The sequence below is a fragment of the Vombatus ursinus genome, unplaced genomic scaffold (genome assembly GCF_900497805.2).
Source record: "Vombatus ursinus unplaced genomic scaffold, bare-nosed wombat genome assembly UNPS02014772.1, whole genome shotgun sequence".
Classification (NCBI taxonomy): Eukaryota; Metazoa; Chordata; class Mammalia; order Diprotodontia; family Vombatidae; genus Vombatus; species Vombatus ursinus.
This window is the reverse complement of record NW_020954550.1, coordinates 22,799,879-22,821,079: the sequence shown is the minus strand read 5'-3', so window position 1 is coordinate 22,821,079 and position 21,201 is coordinate 22,799,879. Positions and strand designations below refer to the sequence as shown.

At 41.4% G+C, this 21,201-nt stretch overlaps 1 protein-coding gene across 2 annotated transcripts in view; it reads left to right on the top strand.

Moving 5' to 3' along the window:
• The first annotated feature begins 1,822 nt into the window (after positions 1 to 1,822).
• Positions 1,823 to 21,201, top strand: part of SNX18 (sorting nexin 18) — a 156,378-nt gene continuing 136,999 nt past the window's right edge. For both annotated transcript variants that reach the window (XM_027863593.1, XM_027863592.1), the window contains exon 1: positions 1,823 to 3,488. In XM_027863593.1, the coding sequence (XP_027719394.1) occupies positions 1,823 to 3,488 (1,666 nt within the window). The remainder of the gene's footprint in view (positions 3,489 to 21,201) is intronic.

Below are 21,201 nucleotides of genomic sequence, written 5' to 3'. Positions count from 1 at the left end.
CATGGGAAAGGAAATCTCTTTTTGGTTCTGCCCACACCTACGGTAGACCATTTTCTGTTGGGCTGAGCTAGGTGTGTGCACATTTTTAATGGGTACCACCCACACCATATCTTTACTACTTTTGTCAAACATAGCTTTCCTGTCACTGGGGTATATAATTGTCAATGGCAAGCTTTGCTCACTCTCTAGCCAAAAGCAATGCTGTGGCAGTTCAGCCCACAAAGAAATAGATTGTTGTGTGTAAGTAGGCTGTGAAAGGAAGCTGACCTATTTGGACAGCTCTAGCTAGCACCAGAAGTCATCCATCATTATTCACAGGATTATAGATCAGGAGCTGAAAGGGACCTCAGCGGTCATCTAGTCTGACCCTTCATTATATAGAGGGGGGGTGACATTAAGTGACTGGTAGAATTTAGCACTAAAAGGTACCTTATGAATTATGTGGTTCAATTTTCTCATTTTAAGGATGATAAGGATATTTGATATATTTGATAAGGATGATAATGATATATGATAATTTTAAGGATTTTAAGGATTCCATTCATCAGTATCCACTCCTCTACTCTAAATTAGATTACAGGCAGTATAATTTCATATATACATATGCATGTGTAATGCATATATATGTATATATATATACAAATATATAAATATGTAGTAGATATAAATATACATATGTAGATACACACACACATATATATGTATGTATATAGTATTTTGCAAAGGATTGGAAAAATGTAAGCTATTAATTCACTAACACTGACCAATTATCTTGTCCATTGTCTGATCTCCAATCTTCCCCTCCCCCCTTCTTTTCAGATCAAAGGTTCTTAACCTATTTTGTGCCATAGACTCCTTTGACAGTATGGATCTAAGAAAAAAGTTTTTTAAATAATTGAAGGAGATGCTAAATTTCAGTGAGACAATATATACATAAACACACACACACACACATATATTTTTTTCCATTCAAGTTTATGACCCCCTGAAATCTATTAAAGGACAGTTGATCCCAGGTTAAGAATCCGGGATAATTGATAATTTAATCCTGACAACTGCTATCTTGATCACTTGCTAACTTTCTAGACCATTCCCTGAATGTTAGTTAATCAATGTGAATAGGAGTGAGGGCTTGGTACTTGCATTCCTGTTATTTTTTTTTACATGTAAGTTAAATTATAAATTAAGTTTACATTTGAGGTGTTTTTTATAAAAACATATTTTAACCAGGCAGTTAAAAGCGACAACAAAAAGCTCCTTAGCACCCAGGAACTATCCATAGGAAGCTTCCCCGCTTCCTCAGACCCGGTGACCCGCTGCAGGACTCGGACAGCAGGGGGCAGCGGTGGTCTGGGAACCGCGGCGCCGCGGCCACTTCCTCCTCGGAGCGAGCCGAGCGGACGCAGCAAAGGAGCGACTCTGCGATCGCTTGCTCTCCCCTGGCCCCGCTCCTCTCGGCCGTGGATTAGCAAAGCTGGGGACGTGGGAGGCTGTGGCGCCCCCGCCCCCAAAGCCCGCGGCGGCGGCGGAGAAGCGGGGACTGAGCGCTGCTTCTGCTTCTGTTGCTGCTGCTGCCGCTGCTCTTGCTGCTGTTCCTGTTATTGCTGTTGCTGCTGTTGCTGTTGCTGCTGCCGTCGTCGCTGCCAGGGGAGCCGGAGGGGAGCGGAGCGGGCGCAGCGATCCGAGCGCAGCCGAGCTCCGGGACGAGACGGGACGGGCGGCTCCGGGCGGGCGCCGCGGAGCCTGCCTTTCACGCGCCGGGAGTAGCCCGGGGCCGGGCGGAGGACCCCGGACGGGCGGGCGAGTCGAGGGCGCCGGGGCCATGGCGCTGCGCGCCCGGGCGCTGTACGACTTCAGGTCGGAGAACCCGGGCGAGATCTCCCTGCGCGAGCACGAGGTGCTGAGCCTGTGCAGCGAGCAGGACATCGAGGGCTGGCTGGAGGGGGTCAACAGCCGCGGCGACCGCGGGCTCTTCCCGGCCTCCTACGTGCAGGTGATCCGCGCCCCGGAGCCCCCGAGCGCGCCCAGCGGCGACAGCTACGGCCCGGCGGCCCGCTACGCTAACGTGCCCCCGGGCGGCTTCGAGCCGCTGCCCCCGCCCGCCGCCACCGCCTCGTCGGCAGCGCCGCTGGGGCTGTCGCTGGCGAGTTCCTTCAAGCCGCTGCCCTCCGACAGCTTCCAGCCCGGGCAGCAGCCGCCCCCGGCCGCCGCGGGCTACCCGTACGGCGCGGCCGGGGCGGCCCTGCAGCCCTCGCCGGCGCAGCCGCTCTACGGCGGCGGCTACCAGCCCAGCCAGGGCAGCGACGACGACTGGGACGACGAGTGGGACGACAGCTCGACCGTGGCCGACGAGCCCGGGGCGCTGGGCAGCGGCTCCTACCCGGACTACGACGGCTCGTCGTCCGGGGGCGGCGGCTGCGCGCCCGGGCGCTACCGCCTGTCCACGCGCTCCGACCTGTCCCTGGGCTCCCGGGGCGGCGCGGCCCACGCGCACCCCCCGCACCCGCCGCCGCCGTCGGGGGCGAAGAGCTCGGCCACCGTGAGCCGCAACCTGAACCGCTTCTCCACCTTCGTCAAGTCGGGCGGCGAGGCCTTCGTGCTGGGGGAGGCCTCGGGCTTCGTCAAGGACGGGGACAAGCTGTGCGTGGTGCTGGGGCCCTACGGCCCCGAGTGGCAGGAGAACCCCTACCCGTTCCAGTGCACCATCGACGACCCCACCAAGCAGACCAAGTTCAAAGGCATGAAGAGCTACATCTCGTACAAGTTGGTGCCCACCCACACCCAGGTGCCCGTGCACCGGCGCTACAAGCACTTCGACTGGCTCTATGCCCGCCTGGCCGAGAAGTTCCCGGTCATCTCGGTGCCCCACCTGCCCGAGAAGCAGGCCACGGGGCGCTTCGAGGAGGACTTTATTTCCAAGCGCAGGAAAGGACTCATCTGGTGGATGAACCACATGGCCAGTCACCCGGTGTTGGCCCAGTGCGATGTCTTCCAGCACTTCTTGACCTGCAGTAGCAGCACGGATGAGAAGGCCTGGAAGCAGGGCAAGAGGAAAGCGGAGAGGGACGAGATGGTCGGAGCCAACTTTTTCTTGACGCTGAGCACCCCTTCGGCGGCGGCCCTGGACCTGCAAGAGGTGGAGAGTAAGATCGACGGCTTCAAGAGCTTCACCAAGAAGATGGATGACAGTGCCCTGCAGCTCAACCACACGGCCAACGAATTTGCCAGGAAGCAAGTGACTGGCTTCAAGAAGGAATATCAGAAGGTGGGACAGTCCTTCCGAGGGCTGAGCCAAGCTTTTGAACTGGACCAACAGGCCTTTTCCGTCGGCCTGAACCAGGCCATTGCCTTCACCGGAGATGCCTACGATGCCATTGGAGAGCTCTTTGCTGAGCAGCCACGGCAGGACCTGGACCCAGTGATGGATTTGTTAGCGCTGTATCAGGGACATCTGGCCAACTTTCCAGACATCATTCACGTTCAGAAAGGTAGAGTATATTCTTTTGTCACAAAATGTGTGTGTTTTAAAATTGCTTGCTGAGTGATTACTTTAGTGATTTTGGAAGAATGGCTTGAAAATGGACCTCACAGGTCAGGAAACAGATAAGAGAGTTTGCTCACTTCAGTGTCCAGTAAATTAGTTGCTCAGTGCTTTAGGGTGACCACTTTTGTTGTTGTTAGACAATGCTCATTATGCAGAGGCGTAGTGAGATAATAAATGGCAAGCCCGGGCAGGGAACCAAAAAGACCTGGGTTAGAGTCCTACCTCTGACATAGACTGGCTGTGTGGCTGTTGGTAAGTCAAGTCATTAACCTCTCAGCACTTTAGGCCAATCTCTGGAGTCCCTGACCCTAAATTGTAGAAACTTTAACAAACTATTCTCAGTCCTTCCTTCTTTAGTGGAAAATTTAGGTAGCTTCAGAAAAGTTCACTTAGTGCCTTGTTGACAGAAAACTGAAAATTCAGTTCAGTTCATCATTTATTAAGTATAGCAGAAAGAGTGTTTTTGAAATCACAGGATCTGGGTTCAAACCCAGCTCTGCTACTTACCTATGTGGCCCTTGGCAAGTCATTTAACATCGCTGGGCCTCCATTTCCTCTTCCGTAAAGTGAGAGGATTGGACTAGTTGGAGGGTTCTTTCCATCCCAAAATCTGCTTACTGTGCCAAGAATTGAGGAGTACAAAGATGGAAAAACAACACAGTACCTGCCCTCAAGGAGCTTATAGTTTAATGGAAAGGTTAAAGGCAAAAGAGGGATCCATCTCCCCCCCCAAAATACAAAACTGACGAAGAGCTAGAGATCACTTCAACTGGAGGGATGAGGGAGGGCTTCCTGGAGGAGATAATGGTACTTGATATAATATAGGCTTTGGGGCAGCTAGGTGGTCCAGTGATAGAGCACTGGGCTTGGAATCAGGAGGAATCATCTTCATGAGTTCAAATCTGCCCCGGACACTTACTAGATGTATGACTCTGCACAAGTCACTTAACCTTATTTGCCTCAGTTCCTCATCTGGAAAATGAACTAGAAAAGGTAATGGCAAACCACTTTAATACCTTTGCCAAGAAAACCCCTGAACAACAACAAAAAACATAAACTTTGTGTATAAAGAGGTGAAGGTTTTTCTTTTTAATTTCAAATTTATTATTTTTAGTATATTTTTTTTAATTTTGTGTGTCAAATTCTCTCCCATGCATCCCTTCTATATCTATTGAGAAAAATGTGATAATCAATTATTCACTCAGAATGATGCATAACATTTCCATATTAGCCATGTTGTAAAAGAGAAAATCATCAGTTCTTTCTCTGGAGATGGATAGCATTTTTCATCATAAGTCATTCAGAATTGTCTTGGATCATTGTATTGCTGAGAATAGCTAAAGTCATTCACAGTTGATCATCATACACTATTGCTGTTATCCTTCAGTGTTCTGGTTCTGCTCACTTTCATCAGTTCATATAAGTCTTCCCAGGTTTTTCTGAACCCATTCCCCTCATTTCTTAAAGCATAATAGTATTCCATCACTGTCATAATGCAACAACTTATTCAGTCATTTCCCAATTGTTGGGCATCCAGAAGTGAAGATTTAGAAGGGGAGTTCATCTAGCCTTGGAGACAAAGGGCAGTATAATTGGAATAAGTAGAATTCAGAACAAGGTGTTGAACAGCTGGTATTCTTTTGGGTGGGAGTAGATTAAAGTATGACAGATTGAGGAGTGGCTAGAATTGGAGGTTAAGAATCATAGGGTTATCAGTTTATAGCTGTGGACCTTTGGTGGTCACTCTCTCACTTTACAAGTAATCCAATAAACATCTAATCAATAAACATTTACTAAGCATCTACTTTGTTCCAGGCATACAATCTGAGGATACAAAAGGAGGGAAAAGACAGTGCTTCCCCTCTCGGAGTTCACAATCTAAGTGAACACAATTTGTATTAAACTGTATTCAGGAAAATGAGGTACATAATAAAGTGTAAACTAGTATGTCTTGGAAAGAACCTTAAGTCCATTCTCCTTCCTAAAGCAGGAATTGTCTGCTTTTCTGACAGTAGCTTCTGCTTGAACATCTTTCAATGACAGGGAGCTCACTTGATAGCTGATTGAATTTCTGGACCAATTTAATTGTTAATACTGTTTATTTTGAATCTCAAATCTTACTCTGTAACTTGTATCCTCTGGCCTCAGTTCTGCCATCAGGAGTTGTGCAGAATGAGTCTTTTCTATCAGCCAGATTCTTGGCTATTTGAGGACAGCATGGCACAGTGGAAAGGGCTTTAGATTTGGATATAGGCCCTGCCACTTACTACCCTCATGAACTTAGGCGTATCACTTAATTTCTCTGGACCTTCCATTTCTTCATCTGTAGAATGAGAGGGTTTGAAGTAGATGAGTGAATGAAAAGGTATTTGTTGTTTACACTGTACAAAGCACTTTTTTAAGTGCTGGGGATACAAGAAGGAAAAAGTAAGGCAGTTTCTGCTCTCAAGGAGCTCATAGTCTAATAAGGGGAGACAACCAGATGGAAAAGCCTGGAGGTCCTTAGAGTGCAGCAGCAAGGCTTATGGTAATGCATCATCTTTAGTGTCATTTTCATTAATAAAAACCTTATGTTGAGCCATTTGACAGTGCCAGGGACTTTTGGTATCGAGGACTTTTTTTTTCTGTTTCTTAAGTAGCTGTGGTTACCAAAGGTAGGGGGGGCTGGAGTACATTCTGAGGCAGTTGCCAATCACACCTCCACAAGATTTGCTTCCTTCATGTTGTCAGAGGTTAGACTTGGAAGAAGTTCTACTGTTATGGGGGGAGGAAGGATGATGGAGATAGTGGCAAGCTTTTATTCCCTGGGATCTCAGGTTTACCTGCCCAGTGTTGGCAGTTGGTCAGTACTTGGTGTTGGTGGTGGCAGTGGATGGCTGGCTTCTTCCTCACAGAGATTGATTGTTTCTTTGAGTGATTCTTGGGGGGTGGAGCAGAGCCAGTGGTTTGTGGGGCACTAGTGTTTCAGGACTCTTGAACTTACCTGGTGACCATGGATGACAGCTAAGGTCCCTTCCAGCTTTAAATTTATGATCCTGTGCCCTCTCTGTCTCATTATTCTTCAGGCTAACCATTTCCCCTTCATGTAACATTGTCTCCAGATTCTGTGAAACTTCTGGATTCACTCCTCTTCTATTACCCCTCTTTTAACCTATGGTACCTGGACTTAAAAACTGTACCTCAGATGTGGTCTGATCAGTGGGACCAAACTGGAATTGGATATTGAATCAGAAGACCGGGAACCTTTAGTTCAAAGTCACAGATTGGATGTATATAGTCTTATCTCTCTTGCTCTGGTCACTATATTTCCTGTTAATGTAGTTCAAGATAGTGTCAGCTTTTTTCCAAGTTAGTGTGTATTGAATTTAAGATAAGCTAACACCTCCAGTACTATTTCATATTAATTCCTTTTAAACCTTTCTCTCTGATCCTGTCTTTGTATAAATTGTTTTTTTTTTTAAACTTATTCTGGACTTTATATTTATCCTACTTTAAAGTATTATCTTGTTAGCTTCAGGTTTTGTGTCTCAGTTTGTTGATCTTTTTAGATCCTGATTTTCTTACCCATTATATTGCCCTTACTCCCAACTTTTGGTCTCCAACTAAGTCCTTGGTAGAAGGCAGAAGACAAAGCCAGATGGAGTCTTGTATCAGTGTAATGGAAAGCAACAGACTGGAAGTCAAGAGGACTGGGTTCTAGTAACCAGCTCTACCTTTTACAAGTTGTGTCTTAGTCAAATCAATTCAGATTTCCTCATTTGTAAAATAAGGGGGTTGGATATCTAAAGTCTTTTCTGGCTTTGTTCTGTGGTTCTGTTTTTAAGACCTGGATTAGTATATTGCTAGAACCTCCTCATTAACATTAGGTAAATTATCAGCACTCATCTTTTTTTTCCATTTTTGCCTCCAGGTGTATCACTGGAGACTTTTGTTAAATGCAGTGTTGACATTGAAATAATATTGTCAACATCAGTAGTGTCAAACTCAAATGGAAGTTAAGTGAATCCCTGCAGGCCACATATTGACTTATTAGAAAACCACAAATTAACATGCTTTTATTGTATTTTTGTTTATTTTGTCATACATTTCCCAATTGCATTTTAATCTGGTTTTGCCCAGCACTGGGGAGGGCTGTGTATTTGACACCTGTGCTCCACATCATTGGCTGGATGTTATCTAATAGCTAACATTTTATGTAGTACCTGCTATGTGCTAGGCACTATGCTAAGTGTTTTTTACAAATATCTCATTAGATCCTTAAAACAACTGTGGGGTGTAGGTGCTGTAATTATCCTCATTTTTATAGTTGAGGAAATTGAGACTAGTAGATTTAAGTGACTTGCCCAAGATCACACAGCTAGGAAGTATCTGAGTCTGGCTTTGATATTTAAAATAGTACAATTCTAATTTCCACAGCAATAATGGAGATTTGGAATGTTATTTTTATTAGGAGCAATATATTTATGAGACAGCAAGGTGGTGTGGAAAGAGCCCTGGAGTTGGCATTAAAAAATGTGGTTTCAAGGTCAGGTCCACCACCTGCTAGCCACATGTTAGGAAACAAACATCTTAAACTCACTGAACTCAGTGTCCTTAGCTGTAGTTAGGAGGATAATACACTATGTCACAAGGTTGTTATGGAGAAAGTATTGATTACTGCTGTCAAGCAGAGCCAGTGGTACAAAATTTCTACAAGCTCTCAGTGAACATTTGTTAAGTGCTTACCACGTGCCTGATGTATGCTAAGTACTGTGGACTTAAAGAAAGGCAAAGACTGTCCCTTCTCTGAAGGTCTTCACTGTTTAACAGGGAGAGAACATGCAAAATAATCTCTATCTCTCTAACAGGGAGAGAACATGCAAAATAATCTCTATCCCTCTAACAGGGAGAAAACATGCAAAATAGAGACTGTGTAAGTTAATGTGTGAGGGGAAGGCTCTAGGGTGGGGAGACTATGAGTCTTCTGCAGAAGGGGAGACTTGAGGTGGGAAACAGTTTAATTTTTCCAAAGTTGGCGACTAAGGTATAGCATTGTCTCTGACTTCTCTAAGGACAGCATTTTCTTGTCCTTAGATTAGGTAGCTTTGGAATTTGCTACCTAAAGCTATGCTTTTGCCACACAGGGGCCATTTACTTTGTTTTCCAGGAGTTCTGAAGGACCAGTTTTCATATGCTTGGATAAAACTTTTCAGAAATATTCAAAATTTTGATTGTAAAAGAAGCTCTTTTTTTTTTTCCCCAAAGAGATTCAAGATTTATTCCTCAAGACCACTTTAAAGGCCTTAACTTTGGGTAGTGAGAAAACCCCAAACAAACTTGTTGTAATTGGAATTAACTTTTATGTTTAAAATTCTCTATTGGAATATAATTATTTTATCTGGCAACCTGTTAAGGTTTGAAAGGAGGAGGGGAAGATTAGCTGCTTCCCTCTAATTAGATTATCAGAGATGTTGATTCCTTTAAGGTCTCTCTTTTCTATGGGCATTTAAAAAAAAAGTCTGCTTAACTCTTTGGAAAGGAGTTCTTAACCTGGGGTCTTAGAACTTAAAAAAAATTTTTTTATAACTATTTCAATGTAATTGATATGTAATTCTATGCATTTTATTTTACGAATTTAAAAACATCATTCTTAGAAGAGGTTTGTAGGCTTCTCCAGTCTGCTGGAGGGTTCTACAACACAGAAAAGGTTATGAAAACCTTGCCTTAAGGGAAGAGAAAGCACTGTTAAATCTTAGACCTTTATCCCAAAGACCAGGATAGGAAGCTTCCTTTGGTGCCATAAGAAGTAACTTTAGAGATCATCCAATTCCAATATTTTACATATGAGGAAATCGAGACTTAGAGAGAAATGATTTGGCCAAGGGTCCTTTCCACTGCTTTCACATTCTTTTTCAGCAAATCTGTTCTTTCCTAACCTACTCTCCACATAGTTTTCTGATTGCATAAGAAACCCACGTACTCTTTCCCCATACCCTTTAGATAAGACCTTGGGAAATGGAATCCCCATAGATCTTCCTTGAAGGGTTTGGCTTTTAAGTCACTCATCTAGTGGATAATTTTATGAAGCTACCCTAGCATCAGCATTCAGGCCATATAAACCTGCTCTTGAGAATTTATGGCTAGTGATAAGACCTATTAAAGATTGAGGATAAAAATTGCAAATAAGTACTATTCTGCCTGGTAGACTCATATTTGCTTGACATTTTACTTCTATTAAAGTTGTTGCATACATTTAGTTTTCACATTTGGTGTTAGAAATGGGAAATCTGAGTTTCCTAAGCCAAACCAGAGGTTTCCGTTTTTTTTCATCAGGTAATATTTCTTTCCCATGTGAGCCTATCTGGAGGAAAGTAGTTTGCTCTTGTTTTTAGGACATCAGAGTGGAACTCAGTTTTTCATTATCTCTTGTTTATACCTAGTTATTTACATGTTGTTTCCCCCCTTGGAATGTGAACATCTTGAAAGCAAGGACTGTTTTTGGTCTTTCTTTGTATTCCCAGAACTTAGTGCAGTTCCTGGCCCCATAGTAAGTGCTTGAGAGATGCTTGTTGACCATTTATTCACTTTGAATAAACAGGGAATCTCTCTTAAATTGTTAGTGCCTTAATGTTAGACTGTTAACTGACCCTGACCTTGGCATTACTTTTACCCACAGTACTGACTTGACCTTGATGCTTCATAGTTTTTCCTTTTGTAAAGTGATAACTCATATTTTACACTCCTACACTGATAACTTTTATAATGTTGTGCTGGAAGTACAGGACTGACAGTGAACTCAGTAAAACGTCAGGAATTTATTACTTGTTATTTTGTTTCATGAGATGGTTTGATTTTCGGTGTATCTAAGTATGATTAATATTAAAGCTGTTTTATAATGGATCTTCAGAGTTTGATGCTTACTTTTGGGGAATTATTGAAGAAGGGATAATCTCTAAGAATATGAAGATGTCGTTTGTGGTCTTATGAATATGTAACAGATTGCTGTGGAAAACTTGATTATGTTTAATAACTGAATGCAAATATCAGTCTTCCCAGGGAAGAGTATAAAGTTATGTTATATCTTGGTAATATCAAGGTTTGGATCATGAGCAGAATTAAACTTAATAGTCTGTAACCTCCATCAGATCAGGACTCGCTGCTGCTTCTCTGTATTTCTTGCTTCTTCATTTTGTATTTCTGTGGTACCTTCACAGTGGTCCTTAATATTTGTTTCATGAATACAAGTTTCCTTAGCTATTCAAACAGGAGTAAGGAAATTCTTTGTCCTCACTTACAGAGAGGTTCTTTCTTTCTAAGCAAATTTTCAGCTTCTTCTAGATCTTGCCCTGTCTTTCTTATGAAATCCTACAGCTAAACATGACCAGTACCTTAGAAATGGTTGTACTTAGAATGTTATCAGGTCTTTTGGAGCGTAATTCACTCCTCCCTCCTCCCCCAGCTATTTGTAATTGAAAGACCTTGTAATTGAAAGTAGTTAAAGAAGTCTAAGCCAATCAATCAATAAGCATTTATTAAGTGCCTACTATATTCCAGAAATTATGCTAAACCCTGGAAATAAAAAAAAAAGGGCAAAAGATGGTCCCTGCCCTCTAGGAGCTCACAATCTAATGGAGGAGATAATGGTGTGTGTGTGTGTGTGTGTGTGTGTGTGTGTAAAATACCAAGGGAAGACTATGGAATTCATGGTTGAGAACATTAACCAAGGGAAGACTATGGAATTCAAAGGGATTGGGGAGGGCTTCCTGTAGAAGGGAGGATTTTAGTTGGAACTTAAAGGAAGCCAGGGAGCTCAGTAATTGAAACAGAGGAGATCATTCCAGGCATGGGGGAGAGCCAGAAAAAAATGCCCAGAACTGAGAGATGTAGTGTCTGGTTCATGAAAGAGTCAGGAGACCAGTGTCAGTAGATCAAAGACTTATCTGTTGGAGAGCAAGGTGTAAAAAGACTGGAAATGTAGAATGGGGCTTGGTTATGAATGTCAAACAGCATTTTGTATTTGCTCCTGGAGGCTGTAGGGGAGCCACTGAAGTTTATTGAGTAGGGGTGTAACATGATCTAACCTGTGTTTTAGGAAAATCACTTTAGTGGCTTACTGGAGGTTGCATTGGAGTGGGGAGAAATTTGAAGTAGGCAGACCCACCATTAGGCTATTGCAGTAATCCAGGCATGAGGTGATTTGAGAGCCTGCACCAGGGCTGGTAGCAGCATTAGAGGAGAGAAAGGGATGTATTTCAGAGGTGTTGCAAAGATGAAATCAGCAGACTTTGGCAACAGCAAAATGGATATGGGGAGTGAGAGATAGTGAGGAATCTAGGATGACTCCTATGCTTTGAGCCTGGGGGACTGGGAGGATAGTGTTGCCTACTACAGTAATAGGGAATGTCGGGACTGTGGGAAATTTGGGGGAAAGATCATGAGTTATGTTTTTGACTGTTGAGTTTAAGATGCTCTCTGGACTCCGGTTGGGGATGTCTGAAAAGTAGTAGAGATTAGCAGAGAGATTGGGGCTAGAGAGGTAGATTTGAGAGTCATCAGCATAAAGATGGTAATTAAATCAATTTAACATGGGAGCTGATGAGATCACCAAGCGAAGTAATATAGAGGAACAGGAGAAGAAAGCCCTGGACAAAACCCTGAGGGACATCTGTGATGAGAGGGCATGATTTAGATGAGCAAAGGATAATATGATGGTTAGAATGGTGGGCAGGGGTCAAGTGAATGTTGTTTTTTAAGATATGGGAGACCTGGTCATGTTTATAGACAGTAGGAGATGAACAAGTAGACAGGAAGAGATTGAAAATAAGTGGAAGAGTAGGGATGACAGAAGGAGGCAGTTTGTTGGTGAAGTGGTATAATGAGATCACTTGAACAAGTCGAGGGGTTAGCCTTGGTAATGATGAGTAAGGCCACTTCCTCAGGTGAAACAGGGGAGAAAGAGGAGAAAGTGACAGATAGTGCCTGAGTGATAGGAGATGAGAAAGGGGGATATGACTAAGATGTCTGGTGTCCTCTTTTTAGTTCCTGAGACCTTTAAGCTAAAAAGACTGGGATAGAGCCAGAAATTCGTCTCAGGCCATGTCTCGAGTTCATTGAGCAGGCCCAGTGAGTGTAGCTTTCTGCAAACTAGCCATGCTGTGGCTTGTGGAGCCAGGGAATTTCCAGATTTGGATAGAAGAGCAAAATCTAAATGAGGAGAGCTCCTTAGTTAGGGTCTGAAATTTAAATTGCTTGTCTTTGGGTCCAACCTAATCAAACTCATTTCCCCATAGCCAATTTTGGGGTGATTGTGAAGATTTTTAAGCTGACTCTTTCTTTATACTCATCTTAATGGGGAAAATGACCTGGAAACCTTAAGAATGGAACCTACAATGTGATAATACATCTTTTTACGCCAGTGATCTCCAAGGTTCCCTTCAGTTTTCAAATTCTGTGACTCCGTGATGGGATATACTTGCTACTACTGTCCCAGAAGAAGTTTAAGTTTCATTATTCTACAGTTGTGATAATAAATGTTTATTCAACTTGGTATTTTATATTTTATATCATTGAGCTTAGAATGTTGACAAATGTTGGCCAACTGAAAGAACTCTTAGAATAAACCAGTTTCTTGGGTTTTTTTTAAATTTATGATTGTTATTTCAATCTGTATGATATTCCTAATATCAATTTCACAGGCCAAAACATAATTCAAGCAGTTTTAATTACACTAATCGAGATATAGTCAGTCCTGGAATGGATCTCTTTGTCTGAGTACTGTGATATTTGTTTATACTCTATTTATTGGAATATAATTATTTTATCTAGTAAAGCCTCACTTTTTGAAAAAAGGGGAAGAGAGAAACATTGATTACTTCTGTCTCTAATTAGATAAAGATGTAGATTCCTTCTTTGATACCTGAATATATAATGAATATATAGTCCTGGACCATCAGTTACTCATTTGGTCCTATAACCATCTTCTCTGGTGCTGTGTGCTTGTTGGTAGTTTTTCCTGGCTCCCCTCTGCTCTCTTTAAAAAAGCTCATTTCTTGGCTTACTCCTTCATTATATGAATACTGAAAAGATTTGTGATTTTTATGTGGAAAAACTCTAGGAGTGCCACAGATCTCAACCTGTCCTTCACTTCCTAGGTAGACCCTTAGGAGATGCCTGAAGCCTATAGCCATTAAGTGACTTGTTCAGGATCTGTCCCAGTTCAGATTTGGACCCAGGACTTCTTAATTCCATGATACCAGTAAGCACTCTGTCTCACTCTGCCCTGCTGCCTCTACTTTTCCTTCATTCCTGTAGGTCAGTAACCACATTCATCTTGCTATTGGAAATGGGGAAAACCATTTTGATTTTTCTCCAAATACATCTGATCTTTTAGTAGCACTAGCAGCCTAACAAATTAGCTTCACTCATCGTTTATTTATGCAAAAATGTTCTCAACCATGAAAATTGGTTTCTGACAGCCTTATTTATTGCCAAATACTACAGTAAAAACTAAGCAAATGTAAAAAGTATAAGTTAGAAGATTATTTGAATTAATTTCCAAATTCTAGGAAGGACTATAGGATTTTGATTTGAAAATGATCTTAGTCATCTAGTCCAAGACTCAGAGTTTACAGATGAGGAAACTAAGGCCAAAAAAGGTGAAGTAACCTATCATGTTTGTGCCTTAAGGAGCAGAACCTAGATTCAGACCTAGGTCCTCTTATTGTAAAGCTAATATCCTTTCTACTCTGTGATGTTGGGTACTTTAACAAGATCCTCAAGGTAAATAAAGATCAGTTGTATTTTTAAAATTCTACTTTAAATATTAGATTAAAGGATGGATAATGCTTTAAAAAAAAAACTAAAAGTAATTTTTGTCATGTGAACTGCCCACGTCACTTCTGCTGGAAAGCCTTAAATTGCTGTCAGTTTCTCATGGGACAGTGTTGAAGAGAACTTCTTATTCTGCCATATTATCCATGGTCTCACATCAACCTACTTCTCTAGTCTTTCCCATCATTCCTCTTTGTGCAACCAAAGACCATCTAAATTTTACTAGTAGCTAGTCCCCAAACTCAACATTACATCATTTTTCATGTTCAGCTCAGGTGAGTGCCACCTCCATTTATAGTTTCCTCAGTTTCTGTTCCTCAGTAGGATTCTCCAAATCTCTCTCTTCATTTTCCATCCATCTGTACTCCTTTGGACATTTCCATCGTAACAATAATGATAGCTAGCATTTATATGTTACCTACTAGGAACTTTGTGCTGAGTGCTTTGCAAATATCTCATTTGATTATGAGTGAATCATTCTCCAAGATCATATCAGCCCTGGGACTCATACCTCATTAGTATCTTTTGGAGATTGGGATTTGGGAATAGTGGCCTTGGGTTCCTCTCTGCCACATGCGTTTACTATATGTAGCTGCTGAGGTAGAGACACCTGACCTCTCCACTACCAAATAAACCACGTGGCAAAGAAGCAGTTCTGAAGATTTCGAAGAGCCAGTGCTTGTTAGTGGTGTTTACTTAGTGAATAATCTGAGTTTCAGTCACTGGGAACCAATCAGAGAGGCTGCTTGTTTCCTCCCAACAAATGGTTCTATACATGTCCAGCACCATAGGTACCCTTTAGACAAAATTCAGTACCCTGGTGGCACAGTGGATAAAGTACTGCGGCTGGAGCAGGAAGACCTGAGTTCCAATGTGACCAGAGACACTTATTAGCTGGACAAGATATTGGGCAAGTCACTTCACCTCTGTTTGCTTCACTTTCTACTTCTGTAAAATGACTATAACAATAGCACCTACCTCCTAAGGTTGTTGTGGGGATCAAATGAGATGATAATTGTAAAGTGTGGCACACAGTAAGCTTTATATAAATGTTAGCTATTATTAGTATCAGGTTGATTGAGAAACCTATCATTGATTAGAATCTCACCTAAGTGTCAACCCTTGCATATAGTTTTCTACTATTATCCTCCATAAGGTTTTACACACAAATTCATATTGTAAACCAGTGTTTACAAGAACTTAGAGTTCATTTTTATATGATCTATGTGATTCCTAGTGTTGTGTGCCTGTTTTCATGATTCTACTACCATCACTACAACAACAGAAGGGGGCTGCACAGGATTGAAGGCTATTTTGTATTTTTTTCTTTGTTTCATGGGTTACTGTGGCCAAAGAATTCACTAAGTGACCAGAGTACTGCTGATGAGCCTGTCCGTTCTTAATTGGACTGTTCCTCAGAAGCAGTCTATTGCTAGGACTGTGTTTGAAGCCCTTTCCACTTGGTACAACAGGCCTGAGTATATTATGCTTAATCAGCAGAGCCTTTGAAAGCTCAAGGTCATGTTGATGCCCAAATGAAACATTGGAGTAACACGTGATGAATGATAGTTAAACTTCTTTTATATTTAATTCACAAACTAATTGATGATCTTTCTAGGTGGTTTATTATTTTTCAGTGTGAGAGATTAGCTTTCATCTTATAGCCAGCTTAGCAATCAGGCAAGAAGTTTGCTTGTTTAGGAAAATAATTATTTTACTTCAGTATTTCAAGGATTTGTCATTCATTGGTGTGTCATTTCCTCTCCTGAGGCAGATTACCTGTTTCTGTTGTTGAAAAATTCATCACCTTGTGGCCAAAGTCTCTAAACTTAGGCTAGTCCTTAGATAAATGACATACAATACATCACCAGGGCTGTGCTTGAAGCCTTTCCAGCTTGATAGAAACTGCCAGGCTTGTGCTTCACTGGCATAGCCTTTAAGAACTCCATTACCTCCACATCTCAGTGCCATGTTGCCATAGAAATCTAGTGGAGGTTTGCTCTCCTTGTATGTTTGGAGAGAGAACATGGTATAGAGCAATGGTGTCATTTTTCAAGTAAAATAGATCCCTGCAGGCCTGACATTGACTTAGAAAACCACAAACTGGCATCATCTATGTTATGCTATATATGTTTTTTTAATTGTTAGACATTTCTCAATTACATTGTAATCTGGTTCTTACTGGGGAGTTTTGCAGGCAGCCTGCCACTGAGAGACTAAAAGTTTGACACCTCTGGTGTAGAGCGAAGAATACTGAATTTCGATTCAGGACAACCTAAACTTGAATCTCTACTTGGACTCCTGTATGATCCTTGGGCAAGTCACTTAACGTCATTGAGCCTGAGGCAACTCTTTAAGACATTAATTTATAGAAAGATCTCTGTTTGTGTCAATGGAGGGAATAACCACATTGAAATCATAGATCTTTGATGTATCAAACAAAAATTATTTATTTATTTATTTGTGTGTGAGGCAGTTGGGGTTAAGTGACTTGCCCAGAGTCACACAGCTAGGAAGTATTATGTGTCTGAGGTCAAATTTGAACTCACATCCTCTACTGCACCATCTAGCTGCCCCTAACAAAAATAATTTTAATGTTTCACATTAACATTTCGAAACTGCTAAAATTTAAGAGTGTTTAATAGTGAATGTATATATATGTATATCTTCAAAGAGTCATGTGTTAAATATGTTAAATACTTTAAAATTTGTATAAGAGTATATGGGATATAACAAGTTATAGAAGGCATAAATAAGGTTAATCAGCTTTCTCATAGACTCATAGTAAATTAATATATTGTTTAATTTGCAAATATAATACATGATGAAATTTGGTTTTTGGACAGTAGAAAGTATAGTTTGCTCATTTGACAGTAAAAATAGATTTCTTTTAACAGGATTTAGTTATAATCTGGAAATTTTGATATCTACTTCAACAAATTTATCAATCACCTATTACATGCTAGTTGCTAGGAATATATAGATGAACAATAACCTAGTGCCTAATCTCAAGGAGAGCTAACAATCTACCATCAGGGATATGATACGTCTGCAAATAAATGTAGTACAAAGTAGGGACTTACTTGGAGAGGAAGGGAACGCTTCCATCTGGCAGATCTGAGATCAGGCTTTTACGGAAGAGGTGACACAGAAACTGATCCTTGGAGCGAGAGAAGAAGGAAGGAATGCATTCCATGAGTTAGACATGGGGTGGCATGCAGCTTATGCAAATAGCCAGAAGCAGGGGGATGAGTGTTAGTCTGGTTTGATCCCAATGATCTTTTTAGATCTTTTCTGGATCACTGAAATCTTCTGAAGTTTTTTGAGCAGAGGAGTTGACATAGTCATACTGGAGTCAGGGCAGGCTAGTTAAGAAGCTGTTATTCTCTGGCAAGAGGTGATTTGGGTTGGTTGCTGTGTTAATACTTCTGTCTTAGGTTGTTTCTTGCTCTAAACCATGTTCCACACAGCATAGTCAAAGTGATTTTCCTAAAATGCAGGTCTGACCATGGTGCCGCTCTTCACTCCACTCTCAATAAATGAGAAAGCTTTCTGAAAATTAGAACCTTCCATTGATGGAAAAAGCCACCTTCTTACATTCCTTATTACTGGAGTTATTTAGTCAGAAATTGTATGACTGTCTCCCTTATCCAGTAAGAAAGTGGGTTCACATGACCAATACTGCCTCTTCCAACTCTAAAATTCTATGAAATATTGACCATCAAGACTAGACCACGTACTAGACATCTGCCCTGCCCCTTTGCTGGTACCCATCCTATTCTTACTCCCTCTCCACTTCTTTTTCAGGGATTAATAATCAAATCAACCTTACCTTTCCTTCTATGAAGTGTGACACTCTATTGCCTTATGATTCTTCTGAGAATCCCAAGTGTAGGCTGCCCAAAACTCCCATGATCCCTCACACCTATGTTAGCCGGTGTTCCTAACCCATATTTTCTAGCCCTCCTCCCATATATTATTCTCTATTTTGTGTTCATTTATATATGTAAATGCTGCCACCCTTCTCCCTCCATAGGATTTTAGCTTCTTGAGGCAGGGACTGCTTCATGTTGTTTTTGTATTCCAAACACTTTCTATACACAGCATCTCACTGCACTACTCAAAAAATGCTTGTTGAGCTGAATAACATTACCTATAATCTAAACACCTTTCTTGGAACTTTTAAAGTCCTCTTACATTTTTTTTTTCCTGACTGTCATGAAGAATGATGAATACTAATTAGAATTATATTTTTATACATCATTATTAGTATATGAAAGGAAGAAGCTGGATTAAATATGTGAGCCCTACTGTCCAGTTTTTAATTTCAAAAGGCAATATTGTAGTTGTACACACATGAGGTAATGATATTTTTTAAAATGCAGAACAATTTTTTTCCAGTTCCATGTAAAAACAACTTATAACATTCTTTTATTAAAAAATTTTGAGTTTACAGATTCTCTTGCCCTTCCTCCCCATTCCCTGAGAAGACAAGCAGTTTGATATAGGTCATATATGTGTAGTCACAGAGCAATAATTTTTAAAGAATTTCCCTAGATTGCTGCAGTCTTTTTTTAAATATTGATTTTCTTTAAAAAATCGGACTAAAAAAAATGAATAAGATAGAAAATGAGGAGAGTAGAGAGGGATAAAAAATAAGAGTTCAGCAAACATTTTTAAGGACCTACTGTGCTTCTCTTTTGTACTTCTCTTTTGAAGAGAAAACAAAAGGGCAAAGAAAATCTATGCCTGCCCTCAGACAGTTTAGATTTGAGTAGGGAATATAACATGTACATTAGTATAAGATAAAGAAAATTGAGGAGGGGGGAGAACTCTGACTGGGAGAATCAAGAAGCTCAGTTCAGCAAAGATTATGTGGTTACTTTGTGTAGGCACTGTGCCGATGCTAACGGTGCCAAGACAAAAGTGAGCACCAGATGTGGCACTGAAAGAGAGTTTAGCTTAGTAGGTTGCATGGGAGGAGAGCAGCAATGTGTACATAAGACAAAAGTGCAAAGTAAATTCAGGGGGAGAAGCACCAAGGGAAACGTTAAAATATGAAAAAACAGATGTATGAGGGAGTCACAGGGTCCAGGGAGAAAAGAGTAGGTTTTTGCAGGTAAGAGGGGAAAGATAGTTCTCCAGCCTTCACCATAGAGTTGGGGGCCTAACAGTGGTGGGAGGGAATCAGGAGAGGCCTCATGGAGGAGGAGACCCTTGGAACCTTTAATGGGGGCAGGGACTATGTTCCAGACACAGGGGTTGGGAGATAGAAGGTGATGTATTTGAAAATAGTATGTGGGCTCTTTTGACCAGAATGTAGGATTTCTGAGGGGTAGTGACGGAGATGAACTCTGGAAAGATGGGTTGGGGTCGGATTGTAAAGAGCTTTAAATGACAAACAGAAAAGTTTGTATTTTCTTCTGGAGGCAGTAGGGAGATGGTGAGGCTTTCTGGTCAGGGGACTGCCATTGTCAGACCTTTCTTCAGCAGATATCACTTGTAGATACGGTGGACAATGAACTGGAGAGGGGGGAGGCTGGAGACAAGGAGAGCTATGGGGAGGCTATTATGTTAGGTCCTTATGAGAAGTGGTGAGCTGTGAGTAGAGAGAAGGAAACAAATGTGAGTAATGTTGTGGAACTACATTTGATAAAATCTGACAACTGGTTGAATGTGGGCGTTTAAGGGAGAAGATTCAGGGATGACTATAAGTTTGCAAACCTGAATGATTGGAAAAATGGTGGCCTCACAGTAGAGGCATGTGGACTGACCCTTAAAGGAAAGCAAGGTTTCAGATCAGCAGATTTGAGTAGGTAGTGCATTCTAGTCATAGTAGCCATTCCAACTCTTTTGTGTACCTAATGCTTAGAATGCATTCCCTCCCCTCCACCTCTTGTAACATCCCTAGCTTCTTTCAGAGTTTGGCTCAAGCACTGGCACTTCCTGATGCCTTTCCCAATCCCCCCATCTGCTAGTGGCCCTGGAAATTACCTTGTATTTTCATTGTATAAATATTGTATTTACATTGTATACTTATTTAACCTACTTTGCATATATTTTGAATTTACTTAATATTCAGATTTGTTGTTTTGTGCTCTCCTTTCCCCCTCCCCACCATTCCCCCATGCGAACTCATTGAGGTCAAGGATGTTCCAGTGTAGTGTAATGGAGAGAGCATTAGAGCTGAGTCAGGTAGACCTGAGTTCAAAACTTACCAGTGTGACCCTGCAGAAAGGCTTAGCCTTACTGTACTTCAGTTTCCTTATCTGTAAAATGAAAGGATTGGATTGGATTTCAAAGGTCCCTTTCAGTTCTAAATATATGATCTCAAGAACACATCACCTTGTACATTGTAGGTGCTTAATAAATGTTTGCTGATTAACTCAGTGTTAAGTTCAAGAAATGACTATTAGTTTAATTTGAATGGAATATAATAATTCAGGAAGGCGGTAATAGGAAATAAATCTGGCAAGGTGGTTAGAAATCATACTCTGGAGGCCTTTAAATATCAGGCTAATTTATATTTTATTCCAGAGGCAGTGGCTAGCCACTATATTTATTTATTTGTTAGTTTATTTGTTTATTTTTCTGATCAGGAGAAAAGGCTTGTCATATAAAAAGATTGTTAGGATGAATTGAGCAGAGAGAGACACAGAAAAATAGGTAGATCATTTAGGAGAGGCTATTAAGTGTAGTCATGTAATAGGGATCCAGAGTCTGAACAGGGAGGTGGTGGCTTTGAGTGTAGAGAAGATGGAAGGACACGTGTAGGTACAAAGGACAAGATTGGCCACTGAGAGGAAAGAGTCAAGTGTGACTTCCAGATTAATGAACCTGGGTGTCTG